The sequence below is a fragment of the Salvelinus alpinus genome, chromosome 19 (assembly GCF_045679555.1).
Source record: "Salvelinus alpinus chromosome 19, SLU_Salpinus.1, whole genome shotgun sequence".
Lineage (NCBI taxonomy): Eukaryota > Metazoa > Chordata > Actinopteri > Salmoniformes > Salmonidae > Salvelinus > Salvelinus alpinus.
The window spans coordinates 18662386-18689456 of record NC_092104.1 but is presented as its reverse complement, the minus strand read 5'-3'; the positions used below and the strand labels follow the sequence as shown (position 1 = coordinate 18689456).

At 43.1% G+C, this 27071-nt stretch overlaps 1 protein-coding gene across 10 annotated transcripts in view; it reads right to left on the bottom strand.

The window, feature by feature from the left end:
- Nucleotides 1-2824: 2824 nt before the first annotated feature.
- Nucleotides 2825-27071, bottom strand: part of smarca2 (SWI/SNF related BAF chromatin remodeling complex subunit ATPase 2) — a 134425-nt gene continuing 110178 nt past the window's right edge. For all 10 annotated transcript variants that reach the window (XM_071352461.1, XM_071352463.1, XM_071352464.1 and 7 more), the window contains 5 exons: nt 24154-24259; nt 23934-24035; nt 12277-12412; nt 6641-6804; nt 2825-4543 (listed from right to left, as the gene is read on the bottom strand). In XM_071352461.1, coding sequence (XP_071208562.1) covers nt 4508-4543; nt 6641-6804; nt 12277-12412; nt 23934-24035; nt 24154-24259 — 544 coding nt within the window. In that variant the 3' untranslated portion in view covers nt 2825-4507. The remainder of the gene's footprint in view (nt 4544-6640; nt 6805-12276; nt 12413-23933; nt 24036-24153; nt 24260-27071) is intronic.

Sequence of the window (27071 nt, the reverse complement as noted above, 5' to 3'; positions counted from 1 at the left end):
TATCACTTAATCCGGCATAGCCAAAGAGACGACACCCTGCACACCCTTATTGACAATCAAACAAACCAAAACAAAGGCAAAGTCTAGCCTAGTGGTTAGAGCATTGGGCCAGTAACCAAAAGGTTGCTGGATTGAATCCCTGAGCTGACAAGGAAAAAAATCTGTCATTCTGTCCCTGAACAAGGCAGTTAACCCAGTTTCCTGTGTTTCTGCCCCTGAACAAGGCAGTTAACCCAGTTTCCTGTGTTTCTGCCCCTGAACAAGGCAGTTAACCCAGTTTCCTGTGTTTCTGCCCCTGAACAAGGCAGTTAACCCACAGTTTCCTGTGTTTCTGCCCCTGAACAAGGCAGTTAACCCACAGTTTCCTGTGTTTCTGCCCCTGAACAAGGCAGTTAACCCAGTTTCCTGTGTTTCTGCCCCTGAACAAGGCAGTTAACCCAGTTTCCTGTGTTTCTGCCCCTGAACAAGGCAGTTAACCCACAGTTTCCTGTGTTTCTGCCCCTGAACAAGGCAGTTAACCCACAGTTTCCTGTGTTTCTGCCCCTGAACAAGGCAGTTAACCCACAGTTTCCTGTGTTTCTGCCCCTGAACAAGGCAGTTAACCCACCGTTTCCTGTGTTTCTGCCCCTGAACAAGGCAGTTAACCCAGTTTCCTGTGTTTCTGCCCCTGAACAAGGCAGTTAACCCAGTTTCCTGTGTTTCTGCCCCTGAACAAGGCAGTTAACCCAGTTTCATGTGTTTCTGCCCCTGAACAATGCAGTTAACCCAGTTTCCTGTGTTTCTGCCCCTGAACAAGGCAGTTAACCCAGTTTCCTGTGTTTCTGCCCCTGAACAAGGCAGTTAACCCACAGTTTCCTGTGTTTCTGCCCCTGAACAAGGCAGTTAACACAGTTTCCTGTGTTTCTGCCCCTGAACAATGCAGTTAACCCCCAGTTTCCTGTGTTTCTGCCCCTGAACAAGGCAGTTAACCCACAGTTTCCTGTGTTTCTGCCCCTGAACAAGGCAGTTAACCCAGTTTCCTGTGTTTCTGCCCCTGAACAATGCAGTTAACCCTCAGTTTCCTGTGTTTCTGCCCCTGAACAAGGCAGTTAACCCAGTTTCCTGTGTTTCTGCCCCTGAACAAGGCAGTTAACCCACAGTTTCCTGTCATTCTGTCCCTGAACAAGGCAGTTAACCCAGTTTCCTGTGTTTCTGCCCCAGAACAAGGCAGTTAACCCAGTTTCCTGTGTTTCTGCCCCTGAACAAGGCAGTTTACCCACAGTTTCCTGTGTTTCTGCCCCTGAACAAGGCAGTTAACCCAGTTTCCTGTGTTTCTGCCCCAGAACAAGGCAGTTAACCCAGTTTCCTGTGTTTCTGCCCCTGAACAAGGCAGTTTACCCACAGTTTCCTGTGTTTCTGCCCCTGAACAAGGCAGTTAACCCAGTTTCCTGTGTTTCTGCCCCTGAACAAGGCAGTTAACCAGTTTCCTGTGTTTCTGCCCCTGAACAAGGCAGTTAACCCACAGTTTCCTGGCACGCCGTCATTGTAAATAAGAATTTGTTCTTAACTGACTTAACCTCTCTAGGGTAGGGAACAGCATTCGGAATTTTGGATGAAAAGCATGCCCAAATTCAACTGCCAGCTACTCATCCCCAGAAGATAAGATATGCATATTATTAGTAGATTTGGATAGAAAACACTCTGAAGTTTCTAAAACTGTTTGAATCATGCCTGTGAGTATAACAGAACTTATTTAGCAGGCGAAACCCCGAGGACAAACCATTCAGATCTTCTTTTTTTGAGGTCACTCTCTTTTCAATGAGTTTTCATTGGGAAACCAGATTTCTTAGGGACATGCGTGCAGTTCCTACCGCTTCCACTGGATGTCAACAGTCTTGAGAAATTGGTTGAGGTTATTCCTTTGTGTAATGAAGAAGTACGGCCATCTTGAACGAGAGTCACTCGACGTGTCCTGTTTATTGGAGGTGCGTGACCAGAAAGCTAGCTACAGTTGGTTTAAATCCTGTATTGAACACAGATCATCCCGTCTTCAATTTTATTGATTATTAACGTTAAAAAATACCTACAATTGTATTACAAAAGTAGTTTGACATTTTTTGGCAAAGTTTACAGGTAAACTTTGAGATATTTTGTAGTCACGTTTGAGCAAGTTGGAACCAGTGTTTTTCTGGATCAAACGCGCCAATTAAATGGACATTTTGGATATATATCGACGGAATTAATCGAACAAAAGGACCATTTGTGATGTTTATGGGACATATTGGAGTGCCAACAACAGAAGGTCGTCAAAGGTAAGGCATTAATTATATTTTTATTTCTGCGTTTTGTGTCGCGCCTGCAGGGTTAAAATATGCTTATCTCTCTTTGTTTACAATGGTGCTATCATCAGATAATAGCATCGTTTGTTTTCGCCGAAAAGCCTATTTGAATTCTGACATGTTGGCTGGATTCACAACCAGTGTAGCTTTAATTTGGTATCTTTCATGTGTGATTTAATGAAAGTTTGATTTTTATGGGCTCTGAGCATAACCTTGATATTGAAAAAGGCCGCCGTAGGCGGACCTGGCTCTCAAGAGAACAAAAGACTGGTCTAACAGGTCTAAAGATACTGGTCTAACAGGTCTAAAGATACTGGTCTAACAGGTCTAAAGATACTGGTCTAACAGGTCTAAAGATACTGGTCTAACAGGTCTAACAGGTCTAAAGATACTGGTCTAACAGGTCTAAAGATACTGGTCTAACAGGTATAAAGACACTGAAGGCTATCGTAATAAAGTGGACGTACAGAACAGAAGTTGAAGAAATACAACGGTAGAACCAGAGGTAATAATCAGTTCATTAATTTTATTTTGCTCTGGGCATTGAGATACAACTACAAATACAAAGATGATACAACCACAAAGATGACAAGAACAGAAGAGACCAGAACAGACCATTCAGAGAGATACAGCCTGTTAGTCTTCCTGTCTGCCTGTCAGTCTTTCTTCCTGTCTGTCTGCCTCTCTCTGGCTGTCTGTCTGTCTTCCGGTCTGCATGTCAGTCTTTCTTCCTGTCTGTCTGCCTCTCTCTGCCTGTCTGTCTTTCTTCCTGCCTGTCTCTCTACCACGCTGTCTTCCTGTCTGTCTTTTGTCCTGTCTGCCTGTCTGTCTGTTTTCATGTCAGCCTGTCTTCCTGTCTGCCTGCCCGTCTGTCTATCTAGTCAACCACACAACACCACCACCACACAACAACACTGCAGGGTAACAGAGAGAGGAGATCACTACTAGATTAATGACTCATATCTAACTGATATCTCTTGATGATATCTAATATCTAAATGAGTAAATCAAAACAGAGCACTTCAATCCATAAAGAATGAAATCAATATACTGCAGAATGTGGTCTATCTCTACATGAGCAGCAGCTAGGACTACTAACTGTTAGACTGCAGTATGGGGAGATTAAGATAACGGCAGCAGCTAGGACTACTAACTGTTAAACTGCAGTATGGGGAGATTAAGATAACGGCAGCAGCTAGGACTACTAACTGTTAAACTGCAGTATGGAGAGATTAAGATATTGCTTAGGATAATATAGAGAAATCGTAATGGCGTCTTTTTGTAGGCACTCACTCCGCCATGGTTCGATGGACAAAACCTATGGGAAAATGAATGTTTTTGGATAAACAGAGAAATAAGGTCTGTGGGAAACACAGGTTTAGGAGACCGTACGTTTTGTTATATGAGATCGTCTTCATCAGCTAACAACACTTCTTGTGAATTTTGAAGCATTTCTGTAATAATAAAAAAAAAAAACACAACATAAAGTTTCATAAAGGTCATGTTAACTGACTGATATCGCATAGAACACAACATATAAGACCTCCTAAGCCTGTGTTAACCTCTGACCTTATTTTCTGCCTTTATTCCAAAACCCCATTCATTTTCCCCATAGGAATGTCTGAACAAACCAGAGGTAAATCATTTCCTGTTGTTCGGACGACAAGCTGGGGAGCTCTATAGGAAACTAATGCTAATGGGACTGAATAGTGGGAAATATAACATTAGATACCATATATCTATAGTGCCATGATATAAACACTTTTAAAAATGCAATTATATAAACTAAGCATTTGCAAGCACATGTGTTGTTTGTAACCAAATGTTGTTGATTCTGAATTTGTTTTTAATCTCATTGAATTAAAGCATAAATATATAAAATGTACAAACACACATAAAATATAGATTCTCCACAATGTTTGATCTTTAAAATATTCCTGTAAGGTAAACTAAGAAGAAAATTGCCATAGAAAACCCTGTCTGTCTGTCTGTCATCCTGTCTGTACTGTACCAACATAGTCACATGCCATCACTATGGTGAAGACAGCTCTGAGAGAAAACATCCATATAGTAGAAAGAGAAAAAACGAAGAAAACCAAAAATGATTGAATAAGTGCCATACTGTAGAAAATAAAAGAAAGAATGGAAGGATTTTCTTGTTAAGTCCTAAGGATCAGCCTTCCTCTTCTTCACTCATCTTCACTTCTGCTCTCCTCAGACTGATTCTGCAGAGGAAGACAACACTATGAGGTCATCAACAGTGGACCTGCTGTGCTGAGACTTCAGCAGACCACAGGAATTAACAACCAAGTCAAAATCCTAACTCTAGAATAGCTCAGAGAACAAAGATAAGAGAGAAGAGGAGAGAGAAGCATAACTTACCTTTTCCTCCTGAACTGCAGAAGAGCAGAGAAAGAGAGACAGAAAGACAGAGAGCGAGAGAGATAGAGAAAGAAAGAGAGAAATGGAGAGATAAACATGGAGAGAAAGAAAGAGAGAGACATGAGTGGAGAGAGAGAGAGAGAGACATGGAGAGAAAAACATGGGGATGGAGAGAAACATGGGGATGGAGAGAGAGAGACATGGAGAGAGAAAGAGAGAGACATAGTCTTCTGTGAGGGTAATGTTTACTGATCATTTGTATTGTTTATTTCACTTTTGTTTATTATCTACTTCACTTGCTTTGTCAATGTAAACATATAAACTCAGCAAAAAAAGAAATGTCCTCTCACTGTCAACTGCGTTTATTTTCAGCAAACTTAACATGTGTAAATATTTGTATGAACATAACAAGATTCAACAACTGAGACATAAACTGAACAAGTTCAACAGACATGTGACTAACAGAAATGGAATAATATGTATCTGAACAAAGGGGGGGTCAAAATCAAAAGTAACAGTCAGTATCTGGTGTGGCCACCAGCTGCATTAAGTACTGCAGGGCATCTCCTCCTCATGGACTGCACCAGATTTGCCAGTTCTTGCTGTGAGATGTTACCCCACTCTTCCACCAAGGCACCTGCACGTTCCCGGACATTTCTGGGGGGAATGGCCCTAGCCCTCACCCTCCAATCCAACAGGTCCCAGACGTGCTCAATGGGATTGAGATCCGGGCTCTTCGCTGGCCACGGCAGAACACTGACATTCCTGTCTTGCAGGAAATCACGCACAGAACGAGCAGTATGGCTGATGGCATTGTCATGCTGGAGGGTCATGTCAGGATGAGCCTGCAGGAAGGGTACCACATGAGGGAGGAGGTCTTCCCTGTAACGCACAGCGTTGAGATTGCCTGCAATGACAACAAGCTCAGTTCGATGATGCTGTGACACACCACCCCAGACCATAACGGACCCTCCACCTCCAAATCAATCCCGATCCAGAGTACAGGCCTCGGTGTAACGCTCATTCCTTCTACGATAAACGAGATTCCGACCATCACCCCTGGTGAGACAAAACCGTGACTCGTTATTGAAGAGCACATTTTGCCAGTCCTGTCTGGTCCAGCGACGGTGGGTTTGTGCCCATAGGCGACGTTGTTGCCGGTGATGTCTGGTGAGGACCTGCCTTACAACAGGCCTACAAGCCCTCAGTCCAGCCTCTCTCAGCCTATTGAGGACACTCTGAGCACTGATGGAGGGATTGTGTGTTCCTGGTGTAACTTGGTGTCCTGCAGGTGTGATGTTTGGTTGTACCAGTCCTGTGCAGGTGTTGTTACACGTGGTCTGCCACTGCGAGGACGATCAACTGTCCGTCCTGTCTCCCTGTAGCGCTGTCTTAGGCGTCTCACAGTACGGACATTGCTGGCCACATCTGCAGTCCTCATGCCTCCTTCCAGCATGCCTAAGGAACGTTCACGCAGATGAGCGTGAAGGTTGGTGTTTTTCAGAGTCAGTAGAAAGGCCACTTTAGTGTCCCAAGTTTTCATGACCTTAACCTTAATTGCCTACCGTCTGTAAGCTGTTAGTGTCTTAACGACCGTTCCACAGGTGTATGTTCATTAATTGTTTATTGTTCATTGAACACGCATGGGAAACAGTGTTTAAACCCTTTACAATGAAGATCTGTAAAGTTATTTGGATTTTTACTAATTATCTTTGAAAGACAGGGTCCTGAAAAAGGGACGTTTCTTTTTTTTGCTGAGTTTATGTTTCCCATGCCAATAAAGCCGATGAATTAAATTGAGAGAAAGAGAGACATATGGAGAGGGAGAAGCATGGTAAGAGGGAAAGAGAGAGAGAGAGAGAGACACAGCTGGTCAAATACCTTTACCCTGTTAGTCTGAAAACCGACCGGGACCCCAGCAGGTTGTCATGGTGACTTACGTTGTCATCCTGGTCTTCGTCGCTGTCATCGTCACTGACGACGGGTTTGGCCTTGGAGCGACTCAGTCTCTTCTTGCCTTTGTCCTTGTTATGGTGACGGGCTCCGATGCTGCTACCGCCACACTCCTTCTTACCTAGCAGTATCTTCACCCTCACTGAATTAGCTGCAGAGGAGAGAGGGAGACAGGGGGATGAGGAGAGAGAGGGATGAGGATGAGGAGAGAGAGCGAGAGGGATGAGAGAGAGAGGGATGAGGAGAGAGATGAGAGAGAGAGAGAAAGCATTACGGCCCAGTAAATGGTACTAAACAGGCCTATAGATGGCGTGCAAACAGAACAGAAATCTACCAAAAAAGCAACCAGTAGCCAAAACATACAATCTCTCCTGAACAAGTGTGTAGCCTTAACATTCCCCTGCAGCAATGAAGGTGTACATTTGGCCGTTTGGAACATAAACTTTATATTTGACAAATTAGCCTCCTTAGTTAATCCAAAAATATTAGATAATGAAAAATGGTTCGATAATGATTGGAGAAATCTAAGAAAATCATTGAGAAATACATCTAATTAAAAACACAGAGAACAAAAATATAGACCTTCAATATGGGGAAACGCTGAGACCCTAAGAACAGAAAAGGAACAGTTGGAATTCCTATATGGAAATGAGGAATCGATAGAACCACTTCTGGGAGAACTGGAAAAAACTCAACAAACCTCATCATGAGGGATTGGCTATCCAAAATGGGGAAACGTGGAGAAATCACTTAGCTAATCCCTACAGCAATAAATCAAATCAAATATTATTGGTCACATACACATGGTTAGCAGATGTTAATGTGAGTGTAGCGAAATGCTTGTGCTTCTAGTTCCGACAATGCAGTAATAACCAACAAGTAATCTAACCTAACAATTCCACAACTACTACCTTATACACACAAGTGTAAAGGGGTAATCTAACAAATTCACAATGATTACCTCATACACACAAATCTAAAGGGGTGAATGAGAATATGTACATATAAATATACGGATGAGTATGTAGTACACCTTACAGTGAAATGCTGAATACAACAGGTGTAGTAGACCTCACAGTGAAATGCTGAATACAACAGGTGTAGTAGACCTCACAGTGAAATGCTGAATACAACAGGTGTAGTAGACCTTACAGTGAAATGCTGAATACAACAGGTGTAGTAGACCTCACAGTGAAATGCTGAATACAACAGGTGTAGTAGACCTCACAGTGAAATGCAGAATACAACAGGTGTAGTAGACCTTACAGTGAAATGCTGAATACAACAGGTGTAGTAGACCTCACAGTGAAATGCTGAATAAAACAGGTGTAGTAGACCTCACAGTGAAATGCTGAATACAACAGGTGTAGTAGACCTTACAGTGAAATGCTGAATACAACAGGTGTAGTAGAACTTACAGTGAAATGCTGAATACAACAGGTGTAGACCATATTAGTGACCACTGTCCCATTGTATGTGTCAGGGATATACCAATGCCTAGTTTTAAACCTCGTTTTATCAACAAGAGGAATTTTAAACATTTCAATGTGACCTTAATTTTGGTGACTTTGATTGTATTGCATCTATACTAGAGGTCGACCGATTTATCGGTATCGGCGTTGAAAAATCATAATCAGTCGACCTCTAATCTATACCTGACCCAGAGTTGGCTCTGGACCACTTCTCAAAGGTTTTCAATTGTATTGTAGATAAACATGCTCCCTTCAAACAACATGTTGAATTAAAAATAGGTCTTGGTTCAGTCCAGAGCTATCTGAAGTCATACACAACAGCGATGCTGCCTGGGCCAAAGCTAGATTCACAGACTCCCAGACTGGCAGGCTTTCAGGCGATTTGAGAAATCTGTGTAAAACTAGTTAAAAAAGCAAAATCTGATTATTATGTTAATACACTTTCTGAATGTACAGGGAACCCAGCTACATGCTGGAAAGCTGTTACATCACTGAAGGGTTGTGTCTCCTCTTCTCTCCCCCAAGAAATTAATTTAGATTCTGGCCCTATTACTGACAAAATTAATATATTTAATGCATTTAATCACAATTGTATCTCTGCAGGCTTTATATTTGAATGTATTTCAAAGCCAGCTCTGGAAAATAATAGTTTGGATGTTGATGGTGAAAATCTACTGAATGATTCTGAACATGCTGGTCAGGAGTTTCATTTCGGAAATTCGCTGATAAAGAAGTCATGTACACTTCGCTAACATTAGACCAAAGAAAATGGACAGGGGCTGATCATTTGGAGCCTGGTCTGTGTTAGTGTGCAGCACCCCTTACTGCTGCCTCTGCAGCACACATTTTTTTATTTAACATTCTTATCAGAAAGCAAAACGGCAAAAGCATGGAAGTCCGCATATGTGCTGCCACTCCATAAGGATGGGGATACAAATGATCCTGACAACTATCGCCCCATTTCAAGATCTTGTTCAGCTGAGATTCTAAAATCGTTGGTTAATGTACAACTTCCTTCCTTTTTATCTGACCATTGTATTTTTAATATAAACCGATCAGGGTTTAGTCCTGGGCATAGTACTACCACAGCAACCACGCTAGTTGTTAATGATCTTGTCAATGCCTTGGATGCTAGAAAGAGCTGTGCTGCCTTGTTCATTGACCTGTCAAAGGTGATCGACACTGTTGATCATTCTGTTTTGCTGAAGAAATTCTCAAGAGTCCTGGGATATACAGCCTGTTCATGGTTTCAGAAAGATCTTAGCGATAGAACTCAGGCCATCTGGATAGATGGGGTTAAATCAGAATTATCTTAGTGACAGAACTCAGGCCATCTTGATAGATGGGGTTAAATCAGAATTATCTTAGTGACAGAACTCAGGCCATCTGGATAGATGGGGTTAAATCAGAATTATCTTAGTGACAGAACTCAGGCCATCTTGGTAGATGGGGTTAAATCAGAATTATCTTAGTGACAGAACTCAGGCCATCTGGATAGATGGGGTTAAATCAGAATTATCTTAGTGACAGAACTCAGGCCATCTTGGTAGATGGGGTTAAATCAGAATTATCTTAGTGACAGAACTCAGGCCATCTTGATAGATGGGGTTAAATCAGAATTATCTTAGTGACAGAACTCAGGCCATCTGGATAGATGGGGTTAAATCAGATTTATCTTAGTGACAGAACTCAGGCCATCTGTATAGATGGGGTTAAATCAGAATTATCTTAGTGACAGAACTCAGGCCATCTGGATAGATGGGGTTAAATCAGAATGATCTTAGTGACAGAACTCAGGCCATCTTGATAGATGGGGTTAAATCAGAATGATCTTAGTGACAGAACTCAGGCCATCTTGATAGATGGGGTTAAATCTGAATTATCTTAGTGACAGAACTCAGGCCATCTTGATAGATGGGGTTAAATCAGAATGATCTTAGTGACAGAACTCAGGCCATCTGGATAGATGGGGTTGAATCAGAATGATATTAGTGACAGAACTCAGGCCATCTGGATAGATGGGGTTAAATCAGAATGATCTTAGTGACAGAACTCAGGCCATCTTGATAGATGGGGTTAAATCTGAATTATCTTAGTGACAGAACTCAGGCCATCTTGATAGATGGGGTTAAATCAGAATGATCTTAGTGACAGAACTCAGGCCATCTTGATAGATGGGGTTGAATCTGAATGTCTTGAGAATCAAAAAGGTGTTCCTCAGGGTTCGATTTTGGTTCCATTGTTCACTTTGTATATTAATGACGTAGGAAACACTGTTAATTCTCTTAGCATTCATCTCTAAGCAGATGACAGTTTTGTATTCCTGTGCCACCTCAGTGCAGCAGGCCATTCGTGAACTTCAGCATGACTTTGATTCAGTTCAGAAATCACTTACAGATCTTAAATTAGTGTTAAATACAAGTAAAACCAAGCTCCTGCTGTTCTCTAGTCCATGAAATGTTGACCCTGAAGACCTGCATATCTGCCCTATAAATGGAGCCCAAATTGAGCTTGTTTCTCAATATAAGTACCTGGGTGTCTGGATTGATGACAAGTTGTCCTTCGTCACGCATATAGAACATCTGACTAAAAAGCTAAGATTGTTTTTTTATATCTAAATAAATCCTGCCTCAGTATTGAAAATAGGAGAAAGCTTGTTCAAACAACACTTCTCCCTGTATTGGACTTTGGTGATATTGTTTACATGCATGTGGCAAACCTCTGTTTGAAAACCCTTGGACACAGTCTACCATTCAGCAATACGTTTTATCACAGGGGACCATTTTAGGACTCATCATTGTAGTCTGTATATAAATGTAGGACGGACCTCTCTGTCTGTAAGAAGAGAGCCACATTCTCTTGTATTTATTTACAAAGCAATCTGACAGAAACTCCCTCCATACGTAACTTCATTAATTAAGATAAGAATCATAAGTTACCAAACCCGTTCTCAGGAATGGATAACACTAGAGATCCCTTCAGTCTACAAAGATTTGGGAAAATCTGCATTTTGTTTTTTTGCCCCTAATTTGTGGAACAATCTGCAGAGTTCACTGCAGTTAGATGTGCTGTTGTTGCTTTTATTAAATGTGTTTATTTTGTTATTGTGTGTTGCATTATATTGTTTTATACACACGTGTGTGTTTTAGTGTTCTGTTTTTATTGTAATGTATACAGGGCTCACTTGTAAAGTAGATGTTTAATCTCAATGTGACTCCCTGTTTAAAGAAATAATACAAATACATATAAAAAAAAACCTTGTCACAACACAACTGATTGGCTCAAACGCAATAAGAAGAAAATAAATTCCACAAATTAACAAGGCACACCTGTTAACTGAAATGCATTCCAGGTGGCTGGTTGAGAGAATGCCAAGAGTGTGCAAAGCTGTCATCAAGGCAAAGGGTGGCTACTTTGAAGAATCTCAAATATAAAATATATTTTTATTTGTTTAACACTTTTTTGGTTACTACATGATTCCATATGTGTTATTTCATAGTTTTGATGTCTTCACTATTATTCTTTAATGTAGAAAAATGTCAAAATAAAGAAAAACCCTGGAATAAGTAGGTGTGTCCAAACTTTTGACTGTTACTGTATGGGTGGTCCAGGGAATCAAACCCATTATCCTGGCATTGCAAGAGCCATGTTCTACCAACTGAGCTCCAGAGGACCACATGACAGACAAGTCAAGTACACATCCACAGAGATACAGTAGGTATATTTTTCCGTTGGATGAGTTGGGTACCGTGCATTGATTTTACATGCCATTATATATGATTTATTGTCAAGAGAGAGGGAGGGGAGAGGGAGGGAAGAGGGAGGGGAGAGGGAGGGAAGAGGGAGGGGAGAGAAGAGGGAAGAGGGGAGGGAAGAGGGAGGGGAGAGGGAGGGGAGAGGGAGGGGAGAGAAGAGGGAGGGGAGAGGGAGGGAAGAGGGAGGGAAGAGGGAGGGGAGAGAAGAGGGAGGGGAGAGAAGAGGGAGGGGAGAGGGAGGGGAGAGGGAGGGAAGAGGGAGGGGAGAGAAGAGGGAGGGGAGAGGGAGGGAAGAGGGAGGGGAGAGGGAGGGAAGAGGGAGGGGAGAGGGAGGGGAGAGGGAGGGAAGAGGGAGGGGAGAGGGAGGGGAGAGAAAGAGAGAATCCTTTATCTTACACTCTGCCTCCGACTCTTCCTCATCATCATCATCATCATCGTCATCATCGCTGTCCTCTTCACTCTCCTCCTCCTTTACGATTCTCTGTCTGGCACTCTTAAACACAGACTGGAGCACGATGGAGTCCTCATAGATCTACAGCACATAGACAGGATTAACATCCTAGGTCTACAACACAGACACACCACATTATAGATCTACAACACATAGACAGGATTAACATCATAGGTCTACAACACAGACACACCACATTATAGATCTACAGCACATAGACAGGATTAACATCATAGGTCTACAACACAGACACACCACATTATAGATCTACAACACATAGACAGGATAACATCATAGGTCTACAACACAGACACACCACATTATAGATCTACAGCACATAGACAGGATTAACATCATAGGTCTACAACACAGACACACCACATTATAGATCTACAGCACATAGACAGGAATAACATCATAGGTCTACAACACAGACACACCACATTATAGATCTACAGCACATAGACAGGATTAACATCATAGGTCTACAACACAGACACACCACATTATAGATCTACAACACATAGACAGGATTAACATCATAGGTCTACAACACAGACACACCACACCACATTATAGATCTACAACACATAGACAGGATTAACATCATAGGTCTACAACACAGACACACCACATTATAGATCTACAACACATAGACAGGATTAACATCATAGCTCTACAACACAGACAGACACCATGTCATAGCTCTACAACACAGACAGACACCATGTCATATCTACAACACAGACAGACACCATGTCATATCTACAACACAGACAGACACCATGTCATATCTACAACACAGACAGGCACCATGTCATAGCTCTACAACACAGACAGGCACCATGTCATATCTACAACACAGACAGACACCATGTCATATCTACAACACAGACAGACACCATGTCATATCTACAACACAGACAGGCACCATGTCATATCTACAACACAGACAGGCACCATGTCATATCTACAACACAGACAGACACCATGTCATATCTACAACACAGACAGACACCATGTCATATCTACAACACAGACAGGCACCATGTCATATCTACAACACAGACAGGCACCATGTCATATCTACAACACAGACAGGCACCATGTCATATCTACAACACAGACAGGCACCATGTCATATCTACAACACAGACAGGCACCATGTCATAGCTCTACAACACAGACAGGCACCATGTCATAGCTCTACAACACAGACAGGCACCATGTCATATCTACAACACAGACAGACACCATGTCATATCTACAACACAGACAGGCACCATGTCATAGCTCTACAACACAGACAGGCACCATGTCATATCTACAACACAGACAGGCACCATGTCATATCTACAACACAGACAGACACCATGTCATATCTACAACACAGACAGACACCATGTCATATCTACAACACAGACAGACACCATGTCATATCTACAACACAGACAGACACCATGTCATAGCTCTACAACACAGACAGGCACCATGTCATATCTACAACACAGACAGACACCATGTCATATCTACAACACAGACAGGCACCATGTCATATCTACAACACAGACAGGCACCATGTCATATCTACAACACAGACAGGCACCATGTCATATTTACAACACAGACAGACACCATGTCATATCTACAACACAGACAGACACCATGTCATATCTACAACACAGACAGGCACCATGTCATATCTACAACACAGACAGGCACCATGTCATATCTACAACACAGACAGGCACCATGTCATATCTACAACACAGACAGGCACCATGTCATATCTACAACACAGACAGGCACCATGTCATATCTACAACACAGACAGACACCATGTCATATCTACAACACAGACAGACACCATGTCATATCTACAACACAGACAGACACCATGTCATATCTACAACACAGACAGACACCATGTCATATCTACAACACAGACAGGCACCATGTCATAGCTCTACAACACAGACAGACACCATGTCATATCTACAACACAGACAGACACCATGTCATATCTACAACACAGACAGGCACCATGTCATATCTACAACACAGACAGGCACCATGTCATATCTACAACACAGACAGGCACCATGTCATATCTACAACACAGACAGGCACCATGTCATATCTACAACACAGACAGACACCATGTCATATCTACAACACAGACAGACACCATGTCATATCTACAACACAGACAGGCACCATGTCATAGCTCTACAACACAGACAGACACCATGTCATATCTACAACACAGACAGACACCATGTCATATCTACAACACAGACAGGCACCATGTCATATCTACAACACAGACAGGCACCATGTCATATCTACAACACAGACAGGCACCATGTCATATCTACAACACAGACAGGCACCATGTCATATCTACAACACAGACAGACACCATGTCATATCTACAACACAGACAGACACCATGTCATATCTACAACACAGACAGACACCATGTCATATCTACAACACAGACAGACACCATGTCATATCTACAACACAGACAGGCACCATGTCATAGCTCTACAACACAGACAGACACCATGTCATATCTACAACACAGACAGACACCATGTCATATCTACAACACAGACAGGCACCATGTCATATCTACAACACAGACAGGCACCATGTCATAGCTCTACAACACAGACAGGCACCATGTCATATCTACAACACAGACAGGCACCATGTCATATCTACAACACAGACAGACACCATGTCATATCTACAACACAGACAGGCACCATGTCATATCTACAACACAGACAGGCACCATGTCATATCTACAACACAGACAGACACCATGTCATATCTACAACACAGACAGACACCATGTCATATCTACAACACAGACAGGCACCATGTCATATCTACAACACAGACAGGCACCATGTCATATCTACAACAGAGACAGGCACCATGTCATATCTACAACAGAGACAAACACAATGTCATATCTACAACACAGACAGACACCATGTCATATCTACAACACAGACAGGCACCATGTCATATCTACAACACAGACAGGCACCATGTCATAGCTCTACAACACAGACAGGCACCATGTCATATCTACAACACAGACAGACACCATGTCATATCTACAACACAGACAGACACCATGTCATAGCTCTACAACACAGACAGGCACCATGTCATATCTACAACACAGACAGGCACCATGTCATATCTACAACACAGACAGACACCATGTCATAGCTCTACAACACAGACAGGCACCATGTCATAGCTCTACAACACAGACAGGCACCATGTCATATCTACAACACAGACAGGCACCATGTCATATCTACAACACAGACAGGCACCATGTCATATCTACAACACAGACAGGCACCATGTCATATCTACAACACAGACAGGCACCATGTCATATTTACAACACAGACAGACACCATGTCATATCTACAACACAGACAGACACCATGTCATATCTACAACACAGACAGGCACCATGTCATATCTACAACACAGACAGGCACCATGTCATATCTACAACACAGACAGGCACCATGTCATATCTACAACACAGACAGGCACCATGTCATATCTACAACACAGACAGGCACCATGTCATATCTACAACACAGACAGGCACCATGTCATATCTACAACACAGACAGACACCATGTCATATCTACAACACAGACAGACACCATGTCATATCTACAACACAGACAGACACCATGTCATATCTACAACACAGACAGACACCATGTCATATCTACAACACAGACAGGCACCATGTCATAGCTCTACAACACAGACAGACACCATGTCATATCTACAACACAGACAGACACCATGTCATATCTACAACACAGACAGGCACCATGTCATATCTACAACACAGACAGGCACCATGTCATATCTACAACACAGACAGACACCATGTCATATCTACAACACAGACAGGCACCATGTCATAGCTCTACAACACAGACAGACACCATGTCATATCTACAACACAGACAGACACCATGTCATATCTACAACACAGACAGGCACCATGTCATATCTACAACACAGACAGGCACCATGTCATAGCTCTACAACACAGACAGACACCATGTCATATCTACAACACAGACAGACACCATGTCATATCTACAACACAGACAGGCACCATGTCATATCTACAACACAGACAGGCACCATGTCATATCTACAACACAGACAGACACCATGTCATATCTACAACACAGACAGACACCATGTCATATCTACAACACAGACAGGCACCATGTCATATCTACAACACAGACAGGCACCATGTCATATCTACAACAGAGACAAACACAATGTCATATCTCTACAACACAGACAGACACCATGTCATATCTACAACACAGACAGGCACCATGTCATAGCTCTACAACACAGACAGGCACCATGTCATAGCTCTACAACACAGACAGGCACCATGTCATAGCTCTACAACACAGACAGGCACCATGTCATATCTACAACACAGACAGGCACCATGTCATATCTACAACACAGACAGGCACCATGTCATATCTACAACACAGACAGGCACCATGTCATAGCTCTACAACACAGACAGGCACCATGTCATATCTCTACAACACAGACAGGCACCATGTCATATCTACAACACAGACAGGCACCATGTCATATCTACAACACAGACAGACACCATGTCATATCTACAACAGACAGACACCATGTCATATCTACAACACAGACAGACACCATGTCATAGCTCTACAACACAGACAGGCACCATGTCATATCTACAACACAGACAGGCACCATGTCATATCTACAACACAGACAGACACCATGTCATAGCTCTACAACACAGACAGGCACCATGTCATAGCTCTACAACACAGACAGGCACCATGTCATATCTACAACACAGACAGACACCATGTCATATCTACAACACAGACAGGCACCATGTCATATCTACAACACAGACAGGCACCATGTCATATCTACAACACAGACAGGCACCATGTCATATCTACAACACAGACAGGCACCATGTCATATCTACAACACAGACAGGCACCATGTCATATCTACAACACAGACAGGCACCATGTCATATCTACAACACAGACAGGCACCATGTCATATCTACAACACAGACAGGCACCATGTCATATCTACAACACAGACAGACAGACACCATGTCATATCTACAACACAGACAGACAGACACCATGTCATATCTACAACACAGACAGACACCATGTCATATCTACAACACAGACAGACACCATGTCATATCTACAACACAGACAGACACCATGTCATATCTACAACACAGACAGGCACCATGTCATAGCTCTACAACACAGACAGACACCATGTCATATCTACAACACAGACAGACACCATGTCATATCTACAACACAGACAGGCACCATGTCATATCTACAACACAGACAGGCACCATGTCATATCTACAACACAGACAGGCACCATGTCATATCTACAACACAGACAGACACCATGTCATATCTACAACACAGACAGGCACCATGTCATATCTACAACACAGACAGGCACCATGTCATATCTACAACACAGACAGGCACCATGTCATATCTACAACACAGACAGGCACCATGTCATATCTACAACACAGACAGGCACCATGTCATATCTACAACACAGACAGGCACCATGTCATATCTACAACACAGACAGACACCATGTCATATCTACAACACAGACAGACACCATGTCATATCTACAACACAGACAGACACCATGTCATATCTACAACACAGACAGACACCATGTCATATCTACAACACAGACAGACACCATGTCATAGCTCTACAACACAGACAGGCACCATGTCATATCTACAACACAGACAGACACCATGTCATATCTACAACACAGACAGGCACCATGTCATATCTACAACACAGACAGGCACCATGTCATAGCTCTACAACACAGACAGACACCATGTCATATCTACAACACAGACAGACACCATGTCATATCTACAACACAGACAGGCACCATGTCATATCTACAACACAGACAGGCACCATGTCATATCTACAACACAGACAGGCACCATGTCATATCTACAACACAGACAGACACCATGTCATAGCTCTACAACACAGACAGACACCATGTCATAGCTCTACAACACAGACAGACACCATGTCATATCTACAACACAGACAGACACCATGTCATATCTACAACACAGACAGGCACCATGTCATAGCTCTACAACACAGACAGACACCATGTCATATCTACAACACAGACAGGCACCATGTCATAGCTCTACAACACAGACTATTTGAATTAATTTGCATCACTGTCAATGACATACTTTTATTTTGAAGGCAAACCGCAAATTCCACTATTGTGCGTAATCCTTATTGTGGCTAGCTTCACAACACATAACCCGGTCCGGTCAAGCCTCACTAGCCAGATGAAGCTAGCTGGCTGCTTATAACGTTAGCTTTGGGCAGCAGGGTTAAGTAGCTGGCTGCTTATAACGTTAGCTTTGGGCAGCAGGGTTAAGTAGCTGGCTGCTTATAACGTTAGCTTTGGGCAACAGGGTTAAGTGGCTGGCTAGCTATTTATTTTCATGAACTGAAGTTCAATTTCAACAGTCGAACAACAAGTGTCTACCTAGCTAATACTTACTCACAGGGATTCCTAAATCACTGCTAAGAATAATGAAAATGACTGCAGTTTCTACTGGTCATTGTTTTCATGCTGGTTGTATTGGTGCTAGCTAGGTACCAAGCTAAAGCTAGCTACCCCAGAAGTTGCGGTCGAACAATGATGCTTTATTACCAACTATTGTAAACACATCGTTCATGGCCGGTGTTTGCTTGTTTGCAGACTTGTTTGTACAGCTTTGACAGTGTTACTGTATATTTTTTGACACGCAAAGACCCAAACGGCGTTCCATAGTATGTATGTCGTGAAGCTAATAGCAGTGACGCTACTAGTGTGTAACTCCGGTAGGGAAACATCTGAAAAAAAGCGAGGTTGGTAGTGTGTACTGATGATCGACCAGTCGGCGAAAGCCAACATCATCCACGACAGAGAACGGTTGATTGTCAAGGGCAATGAATTCCATTATCTTGGCTTTAATGGATTTCGCCTTTTGAGTTGTCTTGCTTAAATGTTCTTACTCTTTCAAATGTCTGCTCAACTTGTTGCATGCTTGATCCACACAACAGACATTGTGTGGGCTAGGTTAGGAATGCTGTGTTGCACGTGTAGCGCAAAATTTTACGTGGCGTATTTACGTTATGTACCTACGTTATATAGGTACGCACAGCAGCTTTGACATAGGTTTTTAACATTGGCATTAAACTAGACATCGGGCCGATAACGATGTTGGCATTTTTAGCTAATATCGGCCGATTCCGATATGTTCACCGATATATCGTGCATCCCTAGTATTAGGTCAAAGCTGTGATCTGGAAAACCTTGGAAGTGCATGGGTGAATTAGGCATTATGGTGCTCATATGAATTTCCTTTCTTTTTCAGCTTCAGACCACTACCTATTCTCACTTAAAACAGACAATAGATCTACGACACAGACAGGCATAACATCATAGATCTACAACACATAGACAGACATAACATCATAGATACTATTACGGAAAACCAGACGCAAGCTGCCCAGTGACGCGAGCCTACCAGATGAGCTAAATGCCTTTTATGCTTGCTTCGAAGCAAGCAACACTGAAGCATGCACGAGAGCACCAGCTGTTCTGGATGACTGTGTGATAATTCTCTCGGTAGCCGATTTGAGCAAGACTTCTGAACAGGTAAAAATTCACAAAGCCGCGGGACCAGATGGATTACCAGAACGTGTACTCAAAGCATGCGCTGACCAACTGGCAAGTGTCTTCACTGACATTTTCAACCTCTCCCTGTCCGAGTCTGTAATACCTACATGTTTCAAGCAGACCACCATAGTCCCTGTGCCCAAGAAAGCGAAGGTAACCTGCCTAAATGATTACCGCCCCGTAGCACTCACGTCGGTAGCCATGAAGTGTATTGAAAGGCTGGTCATGGCTTACATCAATACCATCATGCCGGAAACCCTAGACCCACACCAATTTGCATACCGCCCCAACAGATCCACAGATGACGCAATCTCAATCGCACTCCACACTGCCCTTTCCCACCTGGACAAAAGGAACACCTATAGTTGAAGTCAGAAGTTTACATACACCTTAGCTTTACATACACTCAGTTTTTCACAATTCCTGACATTTAATCCTGATGAGTAAAAATTCCCTGTCTTAGGTCACTTAGGATCACCACTTTATTGTAAGAATGTGAAATGTCAGAATAATAGTAGAGAGAATTATTTATTTCAGCACATTCCAGTAGGTCAGAAGTTTACATACACTCAATTAGTATTTGGTAGCATTGCCTTTAAATTGTTTAATTTGGGTCAAATGTTTCAGGTAGCCTTCCACAAGCTTCCCACAATAAGTTGGGTGAATTTTGTCCCATTCCTCCTGACAGAGCTGGTGTAACAGAGTCAGATTTGTAGGCCTCCTTGCTCGTACACGCTTTTTCAGTTCTGCCCACAAATGTTCTATGGGACTGAGGTCAGGGCTTTGTGGCGGCCACACCAATACTTTGACTTTGTTGTCCTTAAGGCATTTTGCCACAACTTTGGAAGTATGCTTGGGGTCATTGTTCCATTTGGAAGACCCATTTGCGACCAAGCTAAAAAACTTTCTGACTGATGTCTTGAGATGTTGCTTCAATATATCTACATCATTTTCCTTCCTCATGATGCCATTTATTTTGTGAAGTGCACCATCCCTCTTGCAGCAAAGCACCCCCACAACATGATGCTGACATCCCCATGCTTCACGGTTGGGGTGGTGTTCTTCGGCTTACAAGCCTCCGCCTTTTCCTCCAAACATAACATTGGTCATTATTGCCAAACAGTTCTATTTTTGTTTCATCAGACCACAGGACATTTCTCCAAAAAGTACGATCTTTGTCCCCATGTGCAGTTGCAAACCGTAGTCTGGCTTTTTTATGGCAGTTTTGGAGCAGAGGCTTCTTCCTTGCTGAGCGGCCTTTCAGGTTATGTCGATATAGGGACTTGTTTTACTGTGGATATAGATACTTTTGCACCTGTTTCCTCCAGCATCTTCATAAGGTCCTTTGCTGTTGTTCTGGGATTGATTTGCACTTTTCGCACCAAAGTACGTTCCTCTCTAGGACATGTCTCCTTCCTGAGCGGTATGACGTCTGCATGGTCCCATGGTCCTTATACTTGCATACTATTGTTTGTACAGATGAACGTGGTACCTTCAGGAGTTTGGAAATTGCTCCCAAGGATGAACCAGACTTGTGGAGATCTACAATTTTTTTTTCTGAGGTCTTGGCTGATTTCTTTTGATTTTCCCATGATGTTATGCAAAGAGGAACTGAGTTTGAAGGTAGGCCTTGAAATACATCAACAGGTACACTTCCAATTGATTCAAATGATGTCAATTAGCCTATCAGAAGCTACTAAAGCCATGACATCATTTTCTGGAATTTTCCAAGCTGTTTAAAGGCACAGTCAACTTAGTGTATGTAAACTTCTGACCCACTGGATTGTGATACAGTGAATTATAAGTGAAATAATCTGTCTGTAAACATTTGTTGGAACAATTACTTGTGTCATGCACAAAGTAGATGTCCTAATAAACTTGGAAAAACTAGTTTGTTAACAATAAATTTGTGGAGTGGTTGAAAAACAAGTTTTAATGACTCCAACCTAAGTGTACGTAAACTTCCGACTTCAACTGTATGTGAGAATGCTGTTCATTGACTACACCATAGTCATTCAACACCATAGTGGCCACGAAGCTCATCACTAAGCTAAGGACCCTGGGACTAAACGCCTCCCTCTGCAACTGGATCCTGGACTTCCTGACGGGCCGCCCCCCGGGTGGTAAGGGTAGGTAACAACACGTCTACCACACTGATCCTCAACACTGGGGCACCGCAGGGGTGTGTATTTAGTCCCCTCCCGTACTCCCTGTTCAACTCATGACTGCACGGCCAGGCATGACTCCAACACCATTATTAAGTTTGCTGACGACACAACAGTGGTAGGCCTGATCACCAACAACGATGAGACAGCCAACAGGAAGGAGGTCAGAGAACTGGCAGTGTGGTACCAGGACAACAACCTCTACCTCAATCTGAGCAAGACAAAGGAGCTGATCGTGGACTACAGAAGAAGGCAGGCCGAACAGGCCCCCATTCACATCGACGGGGCTGTAGTGGAGCGGGTCGAGAGTTTCAAGTTCCTTGGTGTCCACATCTCCAACGAACTATAATGGTCCAAACACACCAAGACAGTCGTGACGACAAAACCTTTTCCCCCTCAGGAGACTGAAAAGATTTGGCATGGGTCCCCAGATTCTCAAAAAGTTCTACAGCTGCACAATTGAGAGCATCCTGACCGGTTGCATCACCGCCTGGTATGGCAACTGCTCGGCATCTGACCGTAAGGCGCTATAGAGGGTAGTGCGTACAGCCCAGTACATCACTGGGGCCAAGCTTCCCGCCATCCAGGACCTATATAGTAGGCGGTGTCAGAGGAAGGCCCATAAATTGTCAGAGACTCCAGTCACCCAAGTCATTGACTGTTTTCTCTGCTACCGCACGACAAGCGGTGCCGGAGCACCATGTCTAGGACCAAAAGGCTCCTTAACAGCTTCTACCCCCAAGCCATAAGACTGCATTTCACACTAAGGTCTACACTTGTTGTATTCGGCACATGTGACAAATAAAGTTTGATTTGATTTCATCTAAATCACATAGACAGGCACAATGTCATAGATCTACAATACATAGACACCATGTCATAGATACACAACACATAGACAAAACATGATAGATTTACAACAGACAGACAACATCAAAGATCTACAACACATAGACAGACATTATAGATACACAGCACATAGACATACAGACCATCATAGCTCTACAACACATAGACAGGCATAACATCATAGATTTACAACACATAGACAGAGGCAACATTGTAGACCTACAACACATAGAACATACCAACATCATAGATCTACAACACATAGGCTGCGTTCAGACATGCAGCCCAATTCTGATATTCTTTTCAATAATGGGTCTTTTGACCATCCAGATCAGCTCTGACAAAGATTTGAAAAGATCTGATGTGATTGGTCAAAAGACCAATTGTTGAAAATAAGATCATAATTTGTCTGCCTGTGTGAACGCAGCCAGTGACAGACATAACATCATATACTGTATCTACAACACCTAGAATGGCAGCACATCATAGATCTACAACACATAGACAGACCTATCATAGATATACAAAACATGGAAATACCCACCATAGATATACAACACATAAACATACCTATCATAGATATACAACACATAGACACACCACACCATGTTATAGAGCTACAGCACATAGACAGGCGCAACATCATAGATATACAACACATAGACAGGGTGAGGAATATAGTTCAGGGTTAGGGGTTAGAGGTGACTGACCTGTGACCCCTCCAGGTTAAAGGTCTGAGCGTTGTGACAGAGCAGCATCACATCCTTCTCCAGGTCAGACACACTCCTGAACTTGTGGCTCCGCACGCGCTCCTGGAAACAAACAAACAAACACGCACGCACGCACGCACACACACACACACAATCAGTCTGTCACACTTTGGTAGGTTCCTCTGTCTGTGTTTAATATGTATTATCTGTTGTTAGGTACCTTGATTTTCTTGAAGTCAACAGGTTTCCTGATCAGCTCGTAGTACTCTGGCAGCTCTTTCCTGGACGGCAGCTGGACAAACACCTCTGACAGCTGTCTATTAGACCTGTTAACAAACAACACTTTAAAATACCAGGTATGGTAGTAGGTGCCAAGCGCACTGGTTTGTCAAGAACTACAACGCTGCTTGGTTTTTATACACATATACAGTACCAGTCAAATGTTCTACATTGTAGATGTAGAACATTATGAAATAAAAACTATGAAATAACACACAAAACTATGAAATAACACATATGGAATTATGTAGTAACCAAAAAGTGTTAAACAAATTTTTGATTCTTCAAAGTAGCCACTCTTTGCCTTGATGACAGCTTTGCACACTCAGTTTAACTTCATTAGGGTAGGGGGCACTATTTTCACTTCCGTATGAAAAGCGTGCCCAAAGTAAACTGCCTGTTATTCAGGCCCAGAAGCTAGGATATGCATATAATTGGTAGAATTAGATAGAAAACACTCTAAAGTTTCTAAAACTGTTAACATAATGTCTGTGAGTATAACAGAACTGATATGACAGGTGAAAACCTGAGAAAAATGTATCCAGGAAGTGAGATTTTTTTATGTGGTTATTTCAATTGAATGCCTATAGTTGTAGTTTTCCATAGACTGCCTATACAGATTCCATTGACTTAGGACTCAAATTGCACTTCCTATGGCTTCCACTAGATGGCAACAGTCTTTAAAAATTGTTTCAGGCTTGTATTCTGAAAAATGAGGGAGTAAGACTACTCTGAATGAGTGGACACTGCAGTGTCCCAGAGGTTTTTCATGCTCGCGAACGAGAGCGCGCCTTTCTTGTTTTCCTTTTATTTTGACAAAGCTTTTGTCCGGTCGAAATATTATTGATTATTATGACTAAAAACAACCCGAGGATTGATTAAAAACATTGTTTGACATGTTTCTACGAACTCTACTGATACTTTTCGGATTTTTAGTCTGCTTGTTGTGACTGCCTTTGAGCCTGTGGATTACTGAACAAAACACGCAAACAAAACGGAGGTTTATGGATATAAAGAGGGACTTTATCGAACGAAACAAACATTTATTGAGTAAATGGGAGTCTTGTGAGTGCAACCATATAAAGATCATCAAAGGTAAGTGATACATTTTATCGCTATTTCTGACTTGTGTAACTCCTCTACTTGGCTGGTAACTGTTTGTAATGATTTGTCTGCTGGGCGCTGTCCTCAGATAATCGCATGGTATGCTTTCGCCGTAAAGCCTTTTTGAAATCTGACAAAGCTGCTGGATTAATTTATTTTTTATGAATGTTTATTATGACTATTTCTGTATTTTGAATTTGGCGCTCTGCAATTTCACCGGATGCTGTTGAGGTGGGTCGCTTATTTACAATGACAGCCTACACTGGCCAAACCTGGACGACGCTGGGCCAATTGTGCGACCCCCTATGGGACTCCCAATCACGGCTGGAGCCTGGATTCGAACCAGGGTGTCTGTAGTGACTCCTGAAGCACTAAGATGCAGTGCCTTAGACCGCTGCACCACTCGGGAGCCCAAGAGCTCCTGGAATAATAATGGTTATCATAAATACAATAAGGACGAGAGGAAGAGAGGAGAAGAGAGGAGAGGGGAGGAGAAGGGAGGGGAGGAGAAGAGAGGAGAGGAGGAGAGGAAGAGAGGAGAGGGGAGGGGATGAGAAGGGAGGGGAGGAGAAGAGAGGAGAAGAGGAGATGGGAGGAGAGGGGAGGGGAGGAGAAGGGAGGAGATGGGAGGGGAGGAGAAGAGAGGAGAGGAGAGGGGAGGAGAAGAGAGGAGAGGAGGAGAGGAAGAGAGGAGGGGAGGAGAAGGGAGGGGAGGAGAAGAGAGGAGAAGAGAGGAGAGGAAAAAGGTTTTTCAAGCCAAATAGCATGATGTTTTGTTGCTCAAAGATGACTATTAAATCATCCTGGTGTTCAGCGGGTCGGGGTTAGGCTGACGACTTGATCCATTAAATCATCCTGGTGTTCAGCGGGTCAGGGTCAGGGTTAGGGTTAGGGTCAGGGTTAGGCTGACTGGGGAGTAGTGGAGGAATGTTTCCCTGTGTAGCTCCAAACATCTGTCAAACACTCCAGCTACAGACAGAGCACGGAACAGATATAGGAACCCCAGAGCACGGAACAGATATAGGAACCCCAGAGCACGGAACAGATATAGGAACCCCAGAGCACGGAACAGATATAGGAACCCCAGAGGACAGAGCACGGAACAGATATAGGAACCCCAGAGGACAGAACAGATATAGGAACCCCAGAGGACAGAACAGATATAGGAACCCCAGAGGACAGAGCACGGAACAGATATAGGAACCCCAGAGGACAGAGCACGGAACAGATATAGGAACCCCAGAGGACAGAGCACGGAACAGATATAGGAACCCCAGAGGACAGAGCACGGAACAGATATAGGAACCCCAGAGGACAGAGCACGGAACAGATATAGGAACCCCAGAGAACGGAACAGATATAGGAACCCCAGAGCACGGAACAGATATAGGAACCCCAGAGCACGGAACAGATATAGGAACCCCAGAGCACGGAAACAGATATAGGAACCCCAGAGGACAGAGCACTGAACAGATATAGGAACCCCAGAGCACGGACAGATATAGGAACCCCAGAGGACAGAGCACGGAACAGATATAGGAACCCCAGAGGACGGAACAGATAGGAACCCCAGAGTACAGAGCACGGAACAGATATAGGAACCCCAGAGGACAGAGCACGGAACAGATATAGGAACCCCAGAGGACAGAGCACGGAACAGATATAGGAACCCCAGAGCACGGAACAGATATAGGAACCCCAGAGGACAGAGCACGGAACAGATATAGGAACCCCAGAGGACGGAACAGATATAGG